The sequence below is a fragment of the Aethalodelphis obliquidens genome, unplaced genomic scaffold, assembly GCF_003676395.1.
Source record: "Aethalodelphis obliquidens isolate GAN/ISIS:26980383/991018 unplaced genomic scaffold, ASM367639v1 scaffold47, whole genome shotgun sequence".
NCBI lineage: Eukaryota > Metazoa > Chordata > Mammalia > Artiodactyla > Delphinidae > Aethalodelphis > Aethalodelphis obliquidens.
In genome coordinates, this window is record NW_020837991.1 from 15,090,422 (window position 1) to 15,111,853 (window position 21,432).

At 45.7% G+C, this 21,432-nt stretch overlaps 2 protein-coding genes across 6 annotated transcripts in view; both read right to left on the reverse strand.

Moving 5' to 3' along the window:
• LYPD1 (LY6/PLAUR domain containing 1) overlaps positions 1-17,882 on the reverse strand; it is a 48,419-nt gene extending 30,537 nt beyond the window's left edge. The window contains exons 1-2 of the mRNA XM_027082616.1: positions 17,522-17,882; positions 16,074-16,211 (exon numbers count right to left, since the gene is read on the reverse strand). Coding sequence (XP_026938417.1) covers positions 16,074-16,211; positions 17,522-17,573 — 190 coding nt within the window. The 5' untranslated portion in view covers positions 17,574-17,882. The remainder of the gene's footprint in view (positions 1-16,073; positions 16,212-17,521) is intronic.
• A 1,490-nt stretch (positions 17,883-19,372) lies between these two features.
• The window catches only part of NCKAP5 (NCK associated protein 5), a 1,064,528-nt gene continuing 1,062,468 nt past the window's right edge, over positions 19,373-21,432 (reverse strand). For 4 of the 5 annotated variants that reach the window (XM_027082618.1, XM_027082617.1, XM_027082619.1 and 1 more), the window contains one exon: positions 19,373-20,877. In XM_027082618.1, coding sequence (XP_026938419.1) covers positions 20,596-20,877 — 282 coding nt within the window. In that variant the 3' untranslated portion in view covers positions 19,373-20,595. The remainder of the gene's footprint in view (positions 20,878-21,432) is intronic. The other variant, XM_027082620.1, reaches the window with a different exon arrangement.

Sequence of the window (21,432 nt, forward strand, 5' to 3'; positions counted from 1 at the left end):
GAACTGATAAACAAATTCAGCAAGGTAGCAGGATACAAGCTTAACATACAGAAATCGGTTGCATTTCTTTACAACAACAATGAAATATCAGAAAGGGAATGTAAAAAAAAAAACCTTTTAAAATTGCACCCCTAAAAACAAAATACTTAGGAATAAACCTGACCAAGGAGGTGAAAGACTTATACGCTGAGAACTGTAAACCATTAATAAAGGAAACTGATTCAATGAAATGGAAAGATATCCCATGCTCTTGGATTTGAAGAATTAATATTGTTAAAATGGCCATACTACGCAAAGCAATCTACAGATTTAATGCAATCCCTACCAAATTACCCATGACATTTTTTACAGAACTAGAACAGATAATCCTAAAATTCATATGGAACCACAAAAGACCCAGAATTGCCAAAGCAATCCTGAAGAAAAGGAACCAAGCAGGAGGAATAACCCTCCCAGACTTCAGACAATACTACAAAGCTATGGTAATCAAAACAGCATGGTACTGGCACAAAAACAGACATATGGATCAATGGAACAGAATAGAGAGCCCAGAAATAAACCCACACAGCTACAGTCAATTAATCTTCAACAAAGGAGGCAAGCATATACATTGGGAAAAAGCTAGTCTCTTCAGCAAGTGATGTTAGGAAAGTTGGACGGCCACATGTAAATCAGTGGAGTTAGAACACACCCTCTCACCATACAGAAAAATAAACTCAAAATGGCTTAAAGACTTAAGACATGACACCATAAAACTCCTAGAAGAGATCATAGGCAAAACATTCTCTGATTTGTACCAATTGTACCAATGTTTTCTTAGGTCAGTCTCCCAAAGCAACAGAAATAAAAACAAAAATAAACAAATGGGACCTAATCAAACTTACAGGCTGTTGCACAGCAGAAGAAACCATAAACAAAAAGAAAAGACAACCTACAGAATGGGAGAAAATATTTGCAAATGATACGACTGACAAGGGCTTAATTTCCAAAATATACAAACAGCTCATACAACTCAACAACAACAACCCAACTGAAAAATGAGCAGAAGGCCTAAAAAGACATTTCTCCAAAGAAGAAATATAGATGGTGAATAGGCACCAATAGGAATACGAAAAGATGCTCAACATTGCTAATTATGAGAGAACTGCAAATCAAAACTACAGTGAGGTACCACTTCACACCAGTCAGAATGGCCATCATTAAAAAGTCTACAAACAACAAATGCTGGAGAAGGTGTGGAGAGAAGGGAACTCTCCTACACTGTTGGTGGGAATGTAAGTTGGTGCAGCCACTGTGGAAAAAGGTATGGAGGTTCCTCAGAAAACTAAAAATAGAATTGTCATATGATCCATCAATCCCACTCCTGGGCATATATACAGATAAAACTATAATTCAAAAAGATACATGAACCCCTATGTTCATAGCAGCACTATTCACAATAGCCAAGACATGGAAACAACCTAAATGTCCATGGACAGAGGAATGGATAAAGATGTGGTATATATACACAATGGAATACTATTCAGCCATAAAAAAGGAACAAAATAATGCCATTTGCAGCAACATGGATGCAACCAGAGATTATCATACTAAGTCCGAAAGAGAAAGACAAATACCATATGATATCACTTATATGTGGAATCTAAAATATGACACAAATGAACCTATCTATGAAACAGAAACACAGACATAGAGAACAGATTTGTGGTTGCCAAGGGGGAGGGGGTTGGGATGAGCAGATGCAAACTATTATATATAGAATGGATAAACAACAAGGTCCTACTGTATAGCACTGGGAACTATATTCAATATCCTATGATAAACCATAATGAAAAAGAATATTAAAAAACAATGTATATATATGTAAAAAAAAGATGTGGTATATATATATGTATATATGTGTGTGTATATGTATATCTATACATATACATGATGGAATATTACACAGCCATTAAAAAGAATGAAATAATGCCATTTGCATTATTTATTATTTGCATGGATGGACCTAGAGATTATCATACTAAGTGAAGTAAGTCAGAGAAAAACAAGTATCATATGATATCACTTATACATGGAATCTAAAAAACAGTACCAGTGAACTTATTTATAAAACAGAAACAGACTCACAGGCATAGAAAACAAAGTTATGGTTACCAAAGGGGAAGGGAAGAGGGATAAATTGGGAGCGTGGGATTAACAAATGCACATTACTATATATAAACAACAAGGATTTACTGCATAGCACAGGGAACTATATTCAATAACTTGTAATAAAGTATAATGGAAAAGAATTGAAAAAAATACAGATATATACACATATATATGTATAATGGAATCACTTGGTTGTATACCTGAAACCAACACAATATTGTGAATCAACTGTACTTCAATAAAAATGAAAAGTGTTAAGATCACAAAAGACAAGAAAAGAGTGAGGAACTGGTAACTGAGATTAGAGGAGGAGACATGACCATGAAATGCAATGTAGGATCCTGCAGAGGATCCGGGAATAGAAAAAGGAAAAACGTGTGAAATCCAAATACAAACCATGGTTGAATGAACAGCATGGCACCAATGTTCATTTCTTAGTTTTGATCATTGTACTACGGTGATGCTAGTTATTAACGTTAGCAGAAGCTGGGTGAAGGGTACACGGAAACTCTCTACTATCTTGGCAGGTTTTCTGCAAGCCTGAAATTATTTCAAAATAAAACATTTTCATAAAAGACGCTGGTATTGGGTGAGGGACAAGTCTATATCATTTTTCTATGTTCTACCCAAAAAAATGCTTCAGTGAAACGTGACTGACCACCGCACACGCTGATGACCAATAACGTATGTATGTCTGTATAGGGGACAGATGGTAGCCCCAAACATCTGTGCTATTTAATTACTTCCTTCGTGCCTCAAAGGCCTCGGGGGCTCTGGAAATGACTATTTTTCAGTGTGATGGGCTTGAGGGAAGATTACTGGGGGAATGGTTTTCCCCCTCTTCCAATGTTCCCTCAATTAGCGCAACTCCTGGCTTCTCTAGACCTCTATGCCCTCTTCCCCAAGGGAGGTGGAGTGACATATCTGATTGGTAAATTTAAGAAGACTAAACAGGGCACATGCTGTTCATCCCCTTCCTTATCTTTCTTGGCAGTGAGTGGCTCATAGCAAACAGGTGGTCTGCCCTGCTCCCCGGGGCAAGAAACGTCCTTCTCTGGCTTTGTTTGGACTGGGTAAACCAGCTAATTTGAAGATGCTAATTTGGAAAACTGTTTGACTTTCACCCCCAAAGCTATTCCCTCCAACCTAGTCTTTCTTAGTAACAGTGGTGATCTTTTGGGCCTCATTTGTCTTGTTCCTTGTTTTATTTCTCAATTTGCCCAGAACCTGGGTAAGAAAGAAGGCTGATAACCACTGGGTACCCTCTAAACCCCACCAGGTTCTATTTGACCCAGTTTAAACAGTGTTCTAGAATTTAATTCTATAGCGATCGTCTGTGGGATTGGGAAGCATTTTCCAACTAATCTTCTGCTCCAATAGCCTCTGGACTTGGAGAATCAGAAACAAAAACCATTTAACATTGTTTTTTTTTTTAAGAAGATGTTGGGGGTAGGAGTTCATTAATTAATTTATTTATTTTTGGCTGTGTTGGGTCTTCGTTTCTGTGCGAGGGCTTTCTCTAGTTGCGGCAAGCGGGGGCCACTCTTCATCGCAGTGCGCGGGCCTCTCACTATCACGGCCTCTCTTGTTGCGGAGCACAGGCTCCAGATGCGCAGGCTCAGTAATTGTGGCTCACGGGGCTAGTTGCTCCGCGGCATGTGGGATCTTCCCAGACCAGGGCTCGAACCCGTGTCCCCTGCACTGGCAGGCAGATTCTCAACCACTGCGCCACCAGGGAAGCCCTAAAGAGAGCTTTTAATAGTCCATTACTTTTCACCCCATGTTGTATAATTTAGTTCTAAAGTCGAACTTTGATGGCAAACTGCTACTTGTGTGAATGCCCCTCTGGGAGTAAGGCTAATCTTCCTCTACTCGAAAAATCACCAACACTTACTGCACCGGAGTTATGATTACACTACAGTAACTATTCCATGCAGGACTAGGAACAGCTCCTCAAGGCAAAATGCTTGGAAATGGGTAACCGGAATGAACTATATGCATTTTCAGTGAGTTTTGAAAGAAACTGGGAGAAAAAAAATCTTCAATTTGTTCCCAAGTATTTTTTTTTTTCTCTTAAAGAACACCGTGTGAGGAATTTTGATAGTCTCTGCATTCTAATGAGGACATTTCAGGAAGAAGCAGCTTATCTACACGTACTTGTGCCTCGTTACTGCCACGATGGGCACCATTCATCAGACATAAAAGGAGGAGAAGACCTGGAGGTAGTTTTTTCCTGGACAATTCTGTGTTCTGGCTCTTAAGTACTTTTCCTTTGCCGTGGATGTGAATATTTTAAAAGCCAAAGATGCCCCATCCACTGGAGCTGCAGATGGCCACAGGAAGGAAACAAGAATGCTAACACTTTTTAAAGGGCCAAATAACAAGGGAGGCGCCAGGGTCTGCGTTGCACGTGCGTACTGACGCCGAGCCGTCCGCCCAGCCTGGCCTAGTTTGGTGGAACCAGAAATTCAGGGTAACGCAAAGGCACCCGACTGACCCCTATGGGCAAAACCAAACGTGTCTGTTCAAACAACGGCCACAGCATCAAGAACACAGACATGAAACAAGATACCTCAAGAACATTCTCTTTCCTCATGACAGGGAGGTGTTAACTTCATTATTCAGAAGGCTTTGATTATCCCTTTCAAAAGTTTTTGTTGTTGAGTTTAATTTTCAAGGCTGTTAACCACGGATGCCACCTTAATTATAGCAAACGACCCACCCATAATGTACGATGCCAACTGTTAGTTTTACTTGAGTTTCACATGAGATGTGGACTTCTCTGCTCATTTATAACTTTCTGAGCCAGGAAGCTTTCTGCACAGACACTTGCTTTTCCTCAGCTGGTGTCTTTGTTCCCCAGTTTGCCGTGGGGGACTGAGGGAACAGATATTTATGACTTATTATCTCACTATTAACAGTGCCCTTCAGTGATTTATGAAACTGTGCTCTTGTATTTTTTTTTTTTTTTTGCGGTATGCGGGCCTCTCACTGTTGTGGCCTCTCCCGCCGCGGAGCACAGGCTCCGGACGCGCAGGCTCAGCGGCCATGGCTCACGGGCCCAGCCGCTCCGCGGCATGTGGGATCTTCCCAAACTGGGGCACGAACCCGCATCCCCTGCATTGGCAGGCGGACTCTCAACCACTGCGCCACCAGGGAAGCCCTGTGCTCTTGTATTTTTAACCCTGAAGGCCTTCTCATTATTGTTCCAAAATGGCGAAGTTAACATCACGGGGCCCAAAGATGAACAATCAGTTTCTTGCACACAAATTTACCCGAATTAGGGACAACAGAGTCCTCGGTGGCATAACGGCTCCAGATGGGATGGGCCGAGAACATCGAATCATTTGACTCAAGGCACCCTTGTATTCGTCGCCACGAACACATCATTCTCTCCTGTAGAAAATATCCTCACACTAAAATTTAGTTATACTCTTACAGCTCATCATTCAGTGAACCAAAATTCTGAAATGTCACATACACCTTGAACTAAACGTCGGGACATCACTTGCTAGCGTATGTACTTCTTTCCCTTTCCAAAAATGTGACAGGTGGGAAATTCCCTGTGGTCCAGTGGTTAGGACTCCACGCTGCCACCGCATGGGGCACAGGTTCAATCCCTGGTCTGGGAACTAAGATCCTGCGTGTCCCACAGCACGGCCAAAAGAGAAACACGTGACAGTGATTCATGATGGAGGTCCTCTGACGATGCATTTCAGTGTTTGTTTTACGCAAAAGAGCGGGTGACGTCTGGGCGAGGAAATCATCCCTGTTATTTCTCCAGGGGGCCTGGAAGCACTATGCTGGATTCTTTCCGGTTTTGTGCAAGGATTTCTCAAAAGTGTCAGACACTGACAGTCGGCCACCCGATAGCCACCCTCTGCTTTCTTCCTTACAGCAAACGGTGGCCATGAGACAACATTCTGATCAATGAAAGATAAGGAGAAGGCTCTTGGGAGGACTTTGGGAGAGATTTTGTTTTCTTGTTAAAAGGAAAAGCTGGAGAGAAAAGCTCCTTGGTGCTATCCCTTCCCTTTAATTGAATATAAGTAGCCACCTTGTGACCAAGAGGCAATTGGCCTCAGGACAAAAAGCCAATGCTTAGGAAAATGAGTAGGAAAATGGAGAAAACCTGGGTCTTCGATGACATCACTGAGTTGTGGAAGCAACCCCAGGACATCCTTCTTCTGGATCATCTTGTTAGGTATACAATACGGGCCTTTAAGACTCAAGTCTCCATTGCTTGCCACTGAAGACATTCTTAAGTGATACAGAAAGTGAGGTCCAGAGTGGAGGTAAGAACATAAAGGAACCAGCAGCAGCAATGGCTGGTTCTCTTTTGAAACTATGTCCCATAAACCAATGAGGGGAACAGACCTAAATGCTTCTTGACGCCTGAAGCTACTGCAGCCAGAACTTCTTCGAGCTTCAACGTAAGAATGACATCCAGGTCTTACGACAATGATATTAATGATATTCAATAAACAGGGCAAGAATACAAGCAATTAGTTGGATTCTTAGAGCCTAGTGAAAGTGTTAAGTGCAAGACAGACCATGGGAGAACAAAAACATAAAACATAGTCTTTTTTTTTTTTTTCCTGCTTCTCTCTGTGGTTTAATTTTCCAAAACCAAATGGTTTAGAAGTACATCCCCCAGCTGAAAGTCTGGATTGCCTCTGTCTCGTGGGACCCTATCCATTTGTATTTTAAACTGACATCTCCTGTGCGGGAGAGGCCTGGGGAGAGGGAACAGAGATTTGTTGGGGAAATACGACTGCATATGGAGGGACTGGTTTTCTTCCTAAGGGAGTTCATGACAAAGGCAGATCTCAATGTAACAGAGTTCCAAATACATAAACCTCCAGCTGATAGAACTGGCTGGGTGGTGACCTGTTCTCAGCTTGAGTACCAAGTTAGTGGAATATTGCAGAAGTAGGGTGTGCGTGTGTTTCCAGAAAACACTCCTATTCAAAGCACATCCTTAAAAGCTGACCTACTAGAAAAACTGGGGTGGATTACACTTCAGAGTTGTTCCTTAAATGACATTAACAGGCATTAGTAGACTCTTTCCAGTTTAACGAAAAAGCAAAAAGTATATTCAACTTATCTTTGTTCTTTGCTTCCTCTTATGATAGAGATTTAAGCGCTCTCATTTTCGACATAATATTTAAAAAATACCAACAGATAAACCTATTTATTTTAGCTTGAAACTTGATTTTTCAAGCATACTCATTCAGCAAATATTTATGGGATATCTGCATAGCAGTGAGTGAGTGTAAGTATATGTGTGTGAAAGAGAGGTAGGGAAGGAGGGGGAGAAACAGAGAAACGGCGAGAGACCGAGAGAGACAAAGGAAGAGGGAGGCAGGCACAGTGGGCTTTCAGGAGCCCTGGGCACAGAAATGAACACCGGCAATGGACACTAGTGAATGAAGCTACAATTCAATTCGATTAGGAAAGGATGCTCTAAAGTACTAAAGGGTCCTGCGCCAGCCAAACTGCTGGCTGGAGAACACTGACCAAAAATAAAATTGTCAGAGCAGCCCTCTGTCATTCTCCTGTCATCACCGACACCAGGGAAGGTCAATTCCAGAAGCACAGGTAAGCAGGGCCCCCGGCTGGCTTTTACACACGGACCCAGGTTTTACACGGATGGTTTAGCCTCTCTGGATTTCAACCCACTCTTATGTAGAACTGCCTCTGACCTGCTTTTCTTTTTTTTTTTTTTCTCTTCCAACAGCCAGTGACAGGTTGAGTAGAATGATGTTTGGCCTCTTTAAAGAAAGTCAGCGAACTCTTCCCTCTCCAGGTGCGGTCCCACCCACTCGCAGCCTTTCTCTCTGAAGCCAGGGAAATTCTCGAAAGATGATATCTCACGGCTGGCTTTGAAGCCGAGATCCATTTGGATGTCCTCACTGGGTGGAAAACTCATCAACCTGCCTAGCCTCTTGGTATCTCTGAAGTTACCGGAGACCTGAGTGTTTTGCCAGATTCTGCATAAGCAACAACGAAACAGTGCACAAAACCCATCACCCAGCATCACTTTGGGTGCTCTTTGAAGCAGCCTCAGTGCAGGGCATCCGAAGCTGCTCTGCACATTCATATTCACAGCGAGTACAGCACGCTGGACCACGGCGGGGGGAGGGCTGAGAGCCTCTCCGGGTATCACCGGCTCCTGGCGCTGTCTCCACCCATCCTCCGCTCTCACCGACAAGTCCAAGAAATAGAAGAACATCAAAAGCTATTGTCCATGTGCAGTGAGAAATGAAATGCCCTGGACCAAGTATCACAACTTCCTTAGAATAATGCAACACTTCAATCACTTTTGCACCTGGATCCCTCTCCTGGTTTATTGCAAAGTCAGAAAGGTGGGAATCAGCGTTGCGAACTATTCCTGCTTTATTCTATTTAAATGCATTGTTGAAAAAAAAGCAATTTATTACCAACTTTTTATGGTTTCACCTTATCGAAAGCACTTAATTCAGTTCATCTGCTGCTTTGCTTTGGACTGTTGAAGGCAATCAGAAGGTTGGAAGTAATTTATTAATAAGGGAACATGTGGTATAGTTTTGGCTGGTGAAAACGGTTCCTGAATCACAATATAGCCACAGCCCAAAGTTTACCGTGGATAGAAGGAATTAGTGACATATATCATAATTCTTTTCTTTATTCACAGGATGATTCATCACAGGTTTGATTGAAGCTCCTACTTTATAGATATGGCCTTTTGTGGAATGCCCAGGGGAGGAAACATCGTCCTCTACCAGCGATTCTCTTCCCCCAAAATACAATCACTTGCACCCCAAGGCAAAGAAGGATTCAGCTTAGTCTTTGAGAGGGAAAGAAAAGAAACTTATACCTTCTGAAGGAGCGAACAGCTGTGCCTACATAAAGACTCTAATCAGTGACTTGGTTTGGGAGAAAAAGGCTAGATTTGCACATGTTTACTGAGTATTCCTTGTAGATGATCAAATCACACCAGAATCCCATTTCCTTAACTACAATCTCTCCCCAGAATACTTCTCAACCTGCTCAACCCTCAAGCTTTCTCAAGGGAAGAAAGGGAAATGGACTCATCAAGATGCTTAAGCCCTCAGGAAAGAAAACTACAGTCTTCTCATCTGTGAAATTATAAATGAAGATCTCTTCTAGCCTAAGAGGTGCAGGATGCTTGAGGGCTATGGTCTATGGGTGAGGCCAGATGTTGGGATGGGCAGCTGGGATCACTGATAAGAGCTTCTGGCATCAGGAATAGCCCACCCAAGATGCCTGAGGATTCTTGTGGCTGACAAACAAATTCAAGGTCCCCTCAGGGAAAAGCAGATGAACAGATGGCAATGGATAGGGAGGCGATGGATGGGAAGCCCAGTGCCGGGTCCTTTGCCCCACGGCTCCCTTGGACATCTTACTCTTGGCACAGGTTTTTAGTTCCACTCAGCAAACTGGCTAATTAGCCCCTGGAGTTCCAGGTTCACAGCCATGCCCTCTCCTACCCCATCTCATCCCACCCCACTCTAATTGAGGGACTTGCCAAGCCTGAGTTTTCCCTTCAGACCCCTGGACGAGCAAGAGGAAAGGTGCACTTCAAAATGGGATGTGAAACGGGTGCACCTTGAAAACATTATCCTAAGCGAGAGAAGTCAGTCACGAAAAATCACATTTTCTGTGATTCCATTTACAGGAAATGTCCAGAAGAGGCAAATCCACAGGGACAGAAAGTAGATTAGTGGTTCCCAGATTAGTGACAGCTAACGGGTACAGGGTTTCTTTTTGGGGTGATGAAAATGTTCTGGAATTAGATTATATTCACAACTCTGTGAATATACTAAAAACAAATCAGTTATACACTCTAAAAGGATGCCTTGTATGGTACGTAAATTACATCTCAAAAAAGTTGTAATTAAAATCCAGAAAAGAAATGGTATTAGAGTGATCGAAAAAATCCCGGGGAAGAAAAAAGGACTTGAATTCCAGTCCCACTGGCTGCGTGGTCCTGAGCAAATTGCTACATCTCTCTGCATCTCAGATTCACCAACTATCAAGTGAATATATTATCTCACTGCGAACCTTCCAGGCTAAGTATAAGGACCCTATTACAAGGAATGAAAGGTTACATGCAAGGACTCCTTCAGTCTGAGAAATGAAGAAGTAATACGTAAAGTAACTTAGGCTCAGGTGTCTGGGCCAGCCTTCAGAGGCAGCTACAGAGAGTGAACGAAGCAACTCCTGGTGAGCATTCCGGCAGGTTTCCCCCTTTAGTACTGGTGCCTTAAGGTGGTTATACTGACAGCATTCCTCACTGCCTTGCTGTATCTCATAAGAAGACAGGTGGCCTGTTTCTACATATTACAGCAGAGAAAGCTAAGCCCCTGGGGTGTTAAGTAACCTCTTTAAAGTTACCAAGCCTGGGAAACCTGGAGCATGGCTCCTTGCTCCCTAAAGGTGATGGATACCCTTTCCATTCAACTGCTGACAACAGGGGTTAGGGTGTGGGCTACTACTGCACAGTGCGATAATAAACCTTTCCCAGGTCTGGGCATGAGAACCTAAGTCAGTCAATCAGAGAAAAAAAGAAAGAGAAAGGGAGGGAGAGAGGAAGGTAGGCAAGAAGGAAAGAAGGTGGGAAGGGGAGAGGGAGAGACAGAAAGCAGGCTGTATATTCAGATCTTTTTTATTTCAGGAATATGTAAGGGAAGCAGATTTCCTTTTCAAAGTTCAAAAGGAAACGGTGTGTTTTGTTTTCATAGTTCGTTTCATTTTTCACTTGGGAGAAAAAACCCAGCTTTGAAGCCTCTCTGTTTAAACTCATTAGGAAAACCATCAATGATGGAAGCTTTCATGAAATCGCAGTGGGAGGAATTAAGTGTTATGGGAGAAGCTGGATCAATCTTCAAACGTTTCATCTCTGGAGATGGGAGGTCAGCCCTGGCTGCTTGTTCAGCTGGAAAGTTAACATAAACAAATACTTTACGTACTGGAGAGTCCGAGGGACTAATGACATTTGATATTCACCCTCTGAAGACCTCCTCAGAAGTCGGCTACGCCTGCCACATGAAAAAGATGGATGCATCTTGAGAACTAAGTGAACAGTCGGATTGGCAAAATGTCTTGCTCTGGAGAGAAAGGTGTTCTTTCAGGGTCCCACTGGAAAGGAGGTAGTGATATTGACATTCATCGCACAGAATCTTTCCCCGTGTAATTCATAACATTATTGAGGTTGGCATGGAAACCTTTTTAAGCAGGGCCGGTGTTAATATATGAGAATATCTTTCTTGACACCTGAATCTTTTTTATTTTAAAGTTTTTTAATCTGTTGCAGTCTCCTTGGCAAAGTTAAAGTATGGTGATTATTTTTTCATTTTTGTTCTTTACTTTATTCTTAGAGTAGAGTCCATAGCCCATCTCAGTAATGCAAAATGGATTTGAGAATGAGAAAGTAAGGGCTACAGGTAGGATGTTCAAAAGGGAGACGACAGGAGAGAAGAGGTAAGAAAAAGATATGGAGCAGATAAAGGGCACTAGAAGATTAACAAACATCACTGGTACTCTGAACAAAGATGTTCTGGGGAAAAGAAGTTAGAAAACGTCTTTGTACGATCTGAACAGCTACAAAAAAGGAGGATGCAATATTTTCACTTCTTTTCTCACAAGAATTATGTTTGTGTGTGTTAATTGATATAGGCAAAATTTAAAAATATACGCTTATACATATATATGCCATGTGTGTGCGCTTTAAAGAATCCGGGTATAAAGGGACTCTGATATAATATTGATCAGCAAAATTGGCCCTTCTTCCTGCCAGGACCACCCCAAAGACAAACTACAGCCTGTTATTGTAAATCTTGGTGAAACTAAGCAGAGCACAGCCTTAAGAGAACATAGGCCGTGGTCAGCTTTCCACTGCTTTCTGCTAAGAGTGGGTGACTGATTAGAGACCCCAGGTCCTCTCTTGCTATCCCCTTATCTTTCGATAGCTCATGGGAAAATAAGGCATAAAATGACCCTGTCCAAGGCATCGAGCCATCCCTGCCCAACTTAATGAGCAACTAACTAATCCAAAAGGAAAGTAGGCATTACTTATACAGCCATAAGGTAGATGCAACATGGCATATAAATCAGTGAACTCGTGTACTGCAGAACAGACAGATTAATGCCTGTTGCAAAGGATGGGTGAAGAGATCGATTAGCTTACTGATTCAGACCATGAACTTTCTCGCAATATACTGCATTTAACTTTTAAATAACGTTTAGGAGAACCTGTAACATTTTGCTCAGTGGCAGAGCTATATTTTGCTAGGGGCAGAAATTGGCTAGTCTATAAAAATTAAATTATGCCCCTTTCACTGTATCTAGTCAAGAGGAAAAACTCTAATTACAAGATTGCACTGTCAAACAAACGCAGATTCACGTTCCTTATACCCTGGTTTTAAAATTCATGGGCGGGGGGCTTCTATTCCGAAGTGAAAATCGATATTTGAAATATTTTGCGGAGGGCGGTGATAGGCGAAAGCAAGAGAAATGTCATTATCAAGGGTGCTGGTTCATAGACACTAACTCATTAAGTGCAGAGCTGGAGAGAACAAGTCATTCATTATGCAAACATTTAAATATCAGTTAGTAAGGACAATGAAAGACGCCTTCTCTTCCCCACAACCCATGCCTTATTTCCCCATAAATGACCAAAAGGAAAAGGAGCAGAGAATCATCTCAGCATCTATTAGGAATGCCACTCTGGGGAATAGGTAAAGGTCCTGCCAGTTGGTTCTCCTGTTCTTACAAAATCCACTTTGTGGCTCGTGCGCTCAACCCAGTTCACTAAGCCTATTAGGTGAGACTGGTGGGTGTGAGGATTGTCTAAGTCTTTAGCACTTTACCTGAATTATCTTTGCAGGCAACCCTGGCAGCATATTTTACTGTGGAAGGTGCTGGCCCAGGAAGCAGGTGCCTCGCAGTAACCATTGCCTGACAGACGTGGACCAGACATCTAATTTCTCTGGCCCTCGTTTCCTCCTCTATAACACAAAAAGGTTGGTCCAGACCAGCAGTTCTCAATTCAGGGCACCCCATGGTCACCTGCGGGGGCTGACCCACGGCCAGTTACACCACAGACTTCCAGAACTGGCCTCTTCAAGGAGGGGCCCAGACATGTGGACTTGAACAAAAGTCCCAGATTCCAATGTGCACCCTTGACTATAAATCAACTACCCACTATGGTTTATCCCCGTAAATATGATTCTTCTGTTGTTATATTTACTTATAATCTTTATGCAAAGGTAGGTTAGTTTTTGTGTATGAGCTGCAAAAGGTGGTGAACTTTCTCTGTTAAAGGAGAAATTCAGGAAGTGGTTATACGAGATGGAGTAGAAAGAAGATTGCTAACCCCCCTTTCGCAATTTTTCTTGTAGAAAAGTGTGTATGATTTTTCAAAAAATTAAAACAACAACAATAACAGCAACAAAAGCCCTTCCGATTCCAAAGCACTAAAATTCTTGGAACAGTATATGTTACTGATCGAGCACAAACGATTCTGACTTCGATTCCTCATAGCATCATTGAACAGGTGGGACTTCTTGCTCCAGAGGGGAGAAGTTGACCCTGCAGTGTAATTAAACACGGTGGGTCGTGGCCTGGGGAAATAAGGGCCTCAGCACAGGGAAAGAGCCTCCTACACAGGGCACACAACAGGAGTTAGCTGTTGCTACCGTGATGAGTATACTACGCTGTGGTCACTTAACAATCAGAGGTTTTAGGTTGGCTCTCCAGCCCTGCCAACAAGGGGAGGGTTAATAGCCACTTAAATTGATTGGTCTCCAGCCATCACATGACGACAATGGAAGCGCCTTGGAAATTTCAGCCCACTCCCCCTCCTGCCCCCATCCCTCCACGACCATCGCGCTTTAAGGACAGAAACGTGCATTTGGCTGATTTCTATTGAATTCAGGCTAAAAATGCCTGGTTTCCACGTGTGCAGAGCTTGCATCCTTTCCCTAATAACCGGCTTTCCCTTTGAGCCCATCAACTGTTTCTGCTTCTCAAGCTTCATGATTGAGCTTGCCTTATTTCTCCAGTGTCTGTCACCCTCTAGCCTATGACATGTGGTGGGAGAAACCTGCTTTGGTGACAACATGCCCGCCTTGACTGAGCTAATAGCAACTTCAGGTCAGGCACTGATGGACTTAGCGCTACAGCTTTGCGGGAAGAAGCTAGGCGTTATCAGGCCAGCACTGCCTTTTTTTTTTTTTTTTTTTACAGTGTGTGGTGGAGGAGAGGGGGAAGCTAGATGAAAAACCACACTTTGAAAATGGAGTTTGTAATGTTCACCTCAGATACACTTTTAGAGAGCAAGAAATTTGGTTCACAGCTTGTCCTCTTCTTGTGGCAACCATATCCCAGGTTATGATATATGATACCCAGGTAAGCAGTGGCCTACAGGACGATGAGAAAGTTTCACATCTCCATTTTTGTCTGGCTCTAAACTACTGAATCACTTAGTGTTCAAAGTGATTCTGAGGAAAATTACGGGAGTTCCTCAGGTAGAAAGGCCATCATCCATTTTTGCTCACATAAAACTCTCAGGAATGAAACAAGCAGAAAAGAAACAACCTGTCAGAATCACGCGTGTCAATCTTAGCTATAGAATCATCACTACGTTTTGTTTTGCCTTTTTAACAGTCCGAATCCCATATGACAAAACAATGCATGCTGCTTTGTTTGAGACGTTATTCTTGCGAGCGATTACGTTTCAGACTTCCCAGAAGAGTGATTCTGGTGGAAAGACTCCACACCTAGACTGCTAATGACCTATAAAAAAGAGCCTTTAAAGTTGCCTGCACGCACGCCACGTCACAGCACAGCGACCAGCTGTCTGCTCCCCAGGTTACTATGTGGTAAGCCACAAGGCACTTCCAGGCCCTTCTCTGGGAAGAAACTACTTTCCCAAGGTGCTCACTTTAAAACTAGAGCCCTTGCATGAATCTGCCAGCGGGGTAAGGGAAATCACTTACCAAGCTGGACCCTTCACCAGGCTCTGTGGGCAGGGCAGTTCAGCAAACTCAAGAGAAGCAGCGCTTGGGTGCACTGAATATCATTCACCCATCTTTTCAACATCCTTACAATGGCAAAGTCTATGTTCATGGACCTGACTTTGGCATTGAAACTCCAGTTCACCCGTTTCCCCAAAGTTCCAGTTGCACTTTTTGGGGGGCTTTGATTTCTGATGAGACTACTGGGCGGGGCTGGGGAGCCCCAGCTCCACGAGAAGACTGCAGGAAATGAGTGAGGTTTTCTCTCACAAGACCCCTTTCTTTTTTCGCCTCATGCGCAGGCCCTCTATCAGCCCACTAAGCAGCTAAGCTTGTGGGGTGGGGAACTACATTCCCTTGAAAGATCTTTGGCAATTTTTGCCTGGAACTGGATGCATTAGTTCTAAAATTAAATAAAGACGCTGTAGTGTTCTTCAAGGAAATATGGCGTGGCTCTTCGACAAAACACATTTTTCAAGTGCTGACCTCTGGGAACTTCAACTAGCTTCATATGTCAGGCTGACACTGCTCACAGGCTACTGTCTAGTTGCCCAAGCAGAGCCGGTTATCCATACATTTTCCAGTCTCCCGATCAGCTTTTAGCAGAGGGAGGTGAGGGCAGTCGATTAAAAGAGGAGAGCCACTCATTGAAATGCACTCCCCCCCCACCCCGCCCCGCCATATGAGCTTTTTCTCCGGGAGAAGCCCTGGTAATTAACTCTAATGAGATTAAAGTAACTTGGAACTTTTCATTTTCCCAGCTCTGGAAAAGTAAATCTGGGATAACCAGTGGGTGCATTATATCAAAGTCAATCCCTTTTCCTGTAATGCAATGGCCCCTCACTCCCACCTCAGCCCAGGCTGGAGAGGGGAGGAAAAGGGGGGCTGCCGGGCTCTTACCTGCGCTTTGCTCCATCACTTCTTTCTGACACATGTCTTGAACGTTCACCGTGCAATTCACGATGAACTCGGGGGAGGAGCAGTCGTTATTCAGTTGGAATTCTTCACACTGGTAGCACTGGATTTGCAACGCAAAGCCTGCGGGACAGACGCAGTCGGATTCAGACCGGGCCGCCCCGAGACTACCCCAGAAGCCAGCATCATGCCCCTCGCTCCAGCCAGCTGCGGCGCCCTCCCTCCTGGGTCTCCCCGGAAGGCGGCCGCGGTTGAAGCCGGTAGAGGGCGGCGCGGCCACCGAAGGTCCCGCAGGATATAAAGTGGGATTTGGCCCGCGAGCCCTGGACCCACTCTCCAGAAACAAAGAGCCCATCCGACACCACACCCGGCTCTTCCCCCACGGAAGTTGAAAGGAGGGCTATGCCGCCCGAGAGCCGAGGACCTGACGTGCGTCGGCTCCAGCCTACGCCGTAAGGCTTTGCCTAATTGTTAATTGGTTACAAATGAGTTAATTACTATGTCGGCACCGTTCGCGATTGCCTTCGCAGACGCCTTTTCAGTTTTGATAGTCGAAGCCGGCATCCCTGTGCTGTGGCTCCGAGGCCCCCCAGGCGGACGAAGGGTCGGGCGCTCAATGCTGCTGCGCCCCGAGTCCCCCGCTTTTCTTCGGGACGGTTCCCGAAGCAGCAGGGGTGGCCGCGGCGTGTGGCAAGGGGTGTGCGTGCGTGCGCATCCCCGGCCGCGACACCACAGTCCTTCCTTCCCGGCTTTCAGGGCTCCGTTTGGCTAGGGCTCCCGGTGCGGGTCCCAGCTCTGCAGAGCTGGACTGGGAGCCGCTCCTGTACTGGAGCGAAGGAGCCAGACGTTTCTGTACCTCTCCCCGCCCCAGCCCGACCGTTCCGCTCGGATCTACGAGCTCGCGTCTAGACCTATCTACCCCCGGCTCCCGGGCAGATGAGCCCCGGACCCGGCGCACCTCCCCTCCCAGACCCACAGCGGTCGCGCTCGGAGCGCAGCAAGGCAGCCCCGGCCAGCCCAGGCCACAGGCTGACCAGCATGCCGCTCACCTGTCGGCGGCGCCACTACCACGGGTTGCTAGCGACACCTGACAACTTGGCGGGTTCGCGGACTGTCGCCCCCGCTCCCTCGCCGAGACCCTGCACGGCTCGGACCTTCCCTCCTCTCCAGCCCAGCTTCTTCTTTCGACCGCGCAGCCCGGGCACCTGCAGCCCGAGTCCCACCAATCCGCCGCTGCCGCCGCCTCCAGCAGCGCAGGATTTGGGCACTTTCCCATCTAGCGCCCCTGGGCACCACTCGCCGCCGCCGAACTCCCGCCGGGCGACCCCTGCACAGCACGGGCGCGGAGGTGAGCGCCCAGCGGAGGCAGAGCGGCCGGCGGGTACACGGGGTGTGCGATCCCGGCCGGACGGCTGGCCGCTTCGTCTTCTTACCTTGAAGCAAGAACAGTCCGCAAAAAGTTGCCGCGATGCCGAGGACCCACATTCTCCCGGAGCCGCGGGGCCGGGAGCGGGCAGGCGCATCAGAAGCGGCGACCGCGGCGGAGGCTGTCCGGGCCGCAGCGGCTGTGGCTGCCGAGACTGCTGGGGCCCGCGCTGCCGCCGCCGAAGCGCCCGCCGCCGCCAAGACGAGCCGCAGGTGCCGCCGGCGGCGCCCGCATCGCCCGCGCCGGGGCCCCCGGCTGCGGGTCGCCGCTTCTCTGGCTCGCGCTCCCAGGCAGTGAGTGCCCGGCGTCTCCGGAGTTGGCGACGGAGGCTGAAGGAACTGCTGGCGATCCGGAGCACCCAAAAAAGTCTCGCCTCTTCTCCCCACCTCCCACTCCAGGCACCACGTGACGGCTGCCGAGTTGGGGTGGAGGTGGCGAGCGGGGAAGGCTGGGACAGTCTTTTCACGTGTCCACCCCCTTCCGATAGCCCTCCTCTCCCGCCTCCGCACGCCCCCTGGGACGCCTCGAGGGGGAGAGGGAGAGTGTAGTTTTCGGAGGCTGGGAGGCTGGAGACTGGGGAAAGAGGGAGGAGGGCGCAGCAGGTGCCACGGCGGTCGGCCGGGCGCCGTCAGCAGGACGTAGGAGGTGGGGTGGGAAGACTGCTTGCCTCTACGTGCAGGGGCGCTTGCCCCCCTCCTCTGCGCCCCCCGGGGGCTGGTGGGTTGCCCGCGGCAGGGTCCGGTCCACCCGGCAGGGAGTGCGGGGCCGCGCTCCCGTGCGTCTGGCAAAGTTGCACACTCGCAGGCTCCCTAGGGTATCCGGTGCAGCTGCGCCTTCTCTTCCTCGGAGAAGCCCCTGGGTAGTTACCGGGCTCGGCTTCAGCTGCGGCGCAGTGGGCGGGGTAGCCGGGGACCCTGCCCAGCTCCGCGCGCTCGGGCCTCGGTTCGTCTACCGCGCGCACCGCTGGAGGGTGCGGTAGCCTAGCCTAGGAGAGGGCCGCTCCGGGGACAACCGTGAATGAGCTCCCACTAGAAAGCAAATTGGGGTGAAGACGAGAGTTGCTCTCCTCCATCCCCTTCGTCCAAAAGGAAGGGCAGCTTCCTCCGGCTCTATTCACGGCGTCCTCTCGTGTACCGCGCCTTCCCAGCCCAGGACTCGGGCACTGGCACACCCCTCGCCACCTCCCCCCACCCCATCCCCCCTCTCTTGTACAAGCGACCCACCTGGTGTACTCCCGGAACGCCACCTTGCTACGTTTGCCTTCCTGGCCGCCGAGCCCTGCCGCAGGTGGTACGGGAGCCCGCTGGCCCGCCCGGAACGCCTGGGAGCCTCCGCCCCCAATCCCGCACGTTCCCACGCCTGTCCCCCAAATCCCTAGGCAGCATCCATTTCGGTGGAAAGGGCTTCATAAGCGTCGCCCCTCTTCACCTCCTTCTACTCGGGCCTCCTCTCTGAGGAGAAGGAAGCTCTCTTAGGCCGGGATGCTGATAATTTATTTCCCCATCCTGCCAGCAGAGCGGGTCCGGAAAGGGGCTTCAATGACTTTCTTGTCATTCCTCTGCAGAGATCGTTCCCTATCTGCCTCCGGCTCCTTCTCTCCCTTTGCACCCCTCTTCCTCTCATTTCTAGTTGGTTAACCCCTCAGGGAGACGAAAATGCTTTGACCATTACTCGCTAGTCTGCAGACTCGGATCTTACAATTGGCTGAATTACTGTTTCTGGAGGAATAGGGCCAGTTTCCTTATTAGTCTGTTTATTCCTTCGGGGGAATGCGTCGTTGGAGCGCGTGTGAGATTCAAATAACTAATTGCGCCGAAGGGTCCTTGAAGAAGCTCTTCTAAGCTTTCAGAGGGTGCGATTGTGATATGACGTTTATTCAGAAATGGAAACAAAAGAATCTTAAAGAGTCTGAAAGACAATGACATAATTTTCATTTAAGACAACAAAATTCAAATATAACAAATTGCACAAATTAACCAAATAACACTGATCATACAATACTCTTTAAAGAAACAAGTGTGTACTAAAGTATCCATATAGATCCTAAAAATATGTTATGCCTAGTTTACAAGCTCCTGTACAAAAGCAATTATAAATAGTTCGCATCTAGAAAAAATACACGGTAACCTTTAAAATAGAATTTATCCTTACATATAAACAGACTTTGTAGGAAAAAAGGATATTAAAAAGTAAGAATTTTTCATAGCACCAACCATTTTATTTTTTACAAAGTGAACATTGCAAACAGGAATTTACTTTGATTTATAGATTGACCAGGTTTTAATCAAAAGAGCCAGAAGATAAAAATCAACAGATAATGTTGAGAATTGCAGAGAACCACTAAGTAGAAGAGGATGTAAGGAAATGATTGGAGGGAAAGTAGAATTACATCGTCTCTGACACAAACAGCTTCTGATCAGTGTCACACTTGAGTACCTTCCTCTACAGTTTTCAGTAGAAGCAGAATTATACTTATTACTAGAACCTGAATCTCTCTGGCAACAATCTGGAAATTGCACTGGGATTAAAGTTTCTATCGAATTGAGATTATGAGATGGAGATGAGAGACAGCCCTCTGGTTTTTCAGCAGGCCCTGTTTTCTGTTTACAGAGTGTACCATCAAACAATCTGAGGGCTAGGACAGTGACCTGAACAAAAACTGGAGTTGGAATTTTTCAAAAATATATTATCAACTTCTAAGACTTAGGGCATCATTTCAAGAGCGTGGCACTGATTCAATGTATTGCTGTCTTTTTAAGGTTTTTTTTGCTACAAATATAATTTCTTTTCCAAAAAAAAATTTACAACTTCTGTACAACTTCTTTTTCAAAAGAAAAGTGCAAAATTAAGACTTGTGTATCCTGGGTGTGTTTACTTTTAATCCTCATGGAACACAGCAAGTACAGTCTATCTTTATTGCCTTGTCAGGGAAGTAAGCTCCGGTGGGCTGCTGGCTGTGAATCTGACAGTGGCGGCCCTGGTACTGCAATAGTTTATTCGTTGCCATCTCTACCTGCCCCGCTTCCCAGCCCTGTTTCTTAAGTGCTCCATTTCCAGCTCACTAAGGGGAAAAAAAGTCCTTTACACGTCATTTGAACCCTGACTTGCACAGGAAGAGAAGCTATCATATAAAGAATCACTCAAAGATTCCAAATTGTCTACCCCAGGCCTATCAGAGTTACTCAAAGAGGCCTCTTCATTTTTTTCTTTTTCTTCCTTTTGTCCTTCAACCTTGTTCAGAGAGTTCGTCTCTTTTTCTAATAAGATCACAGTATTGCCGTTGTATTTATTGAATGACTCCAGGGAAATTTTACGTAATCTATTCTCAGGATCTTCTCTTGTTTCTTCAACTTGTTTCAATTTCTGCAATAAAAGGAGGAAAATATTAGAAACATATTTCTTTGCAAAATCAAGTTATTCTATCCAATATTCAATTATTGTCAGTATAAAGTACAATTTAAAGGGATAGAGGGAACCTACAAGTCTTTAACAATCTTCCAGTATAATTTAATGTAATAAAGCCAATTTTAGGGATAAATCGAGACTTTAATCATTTTACTGAGATAAATAGGTCCCAATTTGCAAATCAGTTAAGTGTCACTTAATTTTAAATGGATCCATCTAAAATTTGTTCACGTAAAGTGCCTTATTTTTCTTAATCACAGTTTCGAACTCCTTTCTTTTCTTACTAAATATTATTAGTTGTCCTGTTTCTAAATATGGATAGGGACTGAATTTCAGCCAGAAATGACAGTTCTATGAAAAAAAAAAAGCATGCAATCCCTTAAACTGACATAAAATTTAAGTACACATTAAACTTGTCAGATGCATTGTCACGTGTGTATTGTGTCCCTTTACAAGTCTTATGCTATTTGAAAGAGATCCCAGGTGTGAGGGTATAGATTCTTCAAGGCCCAA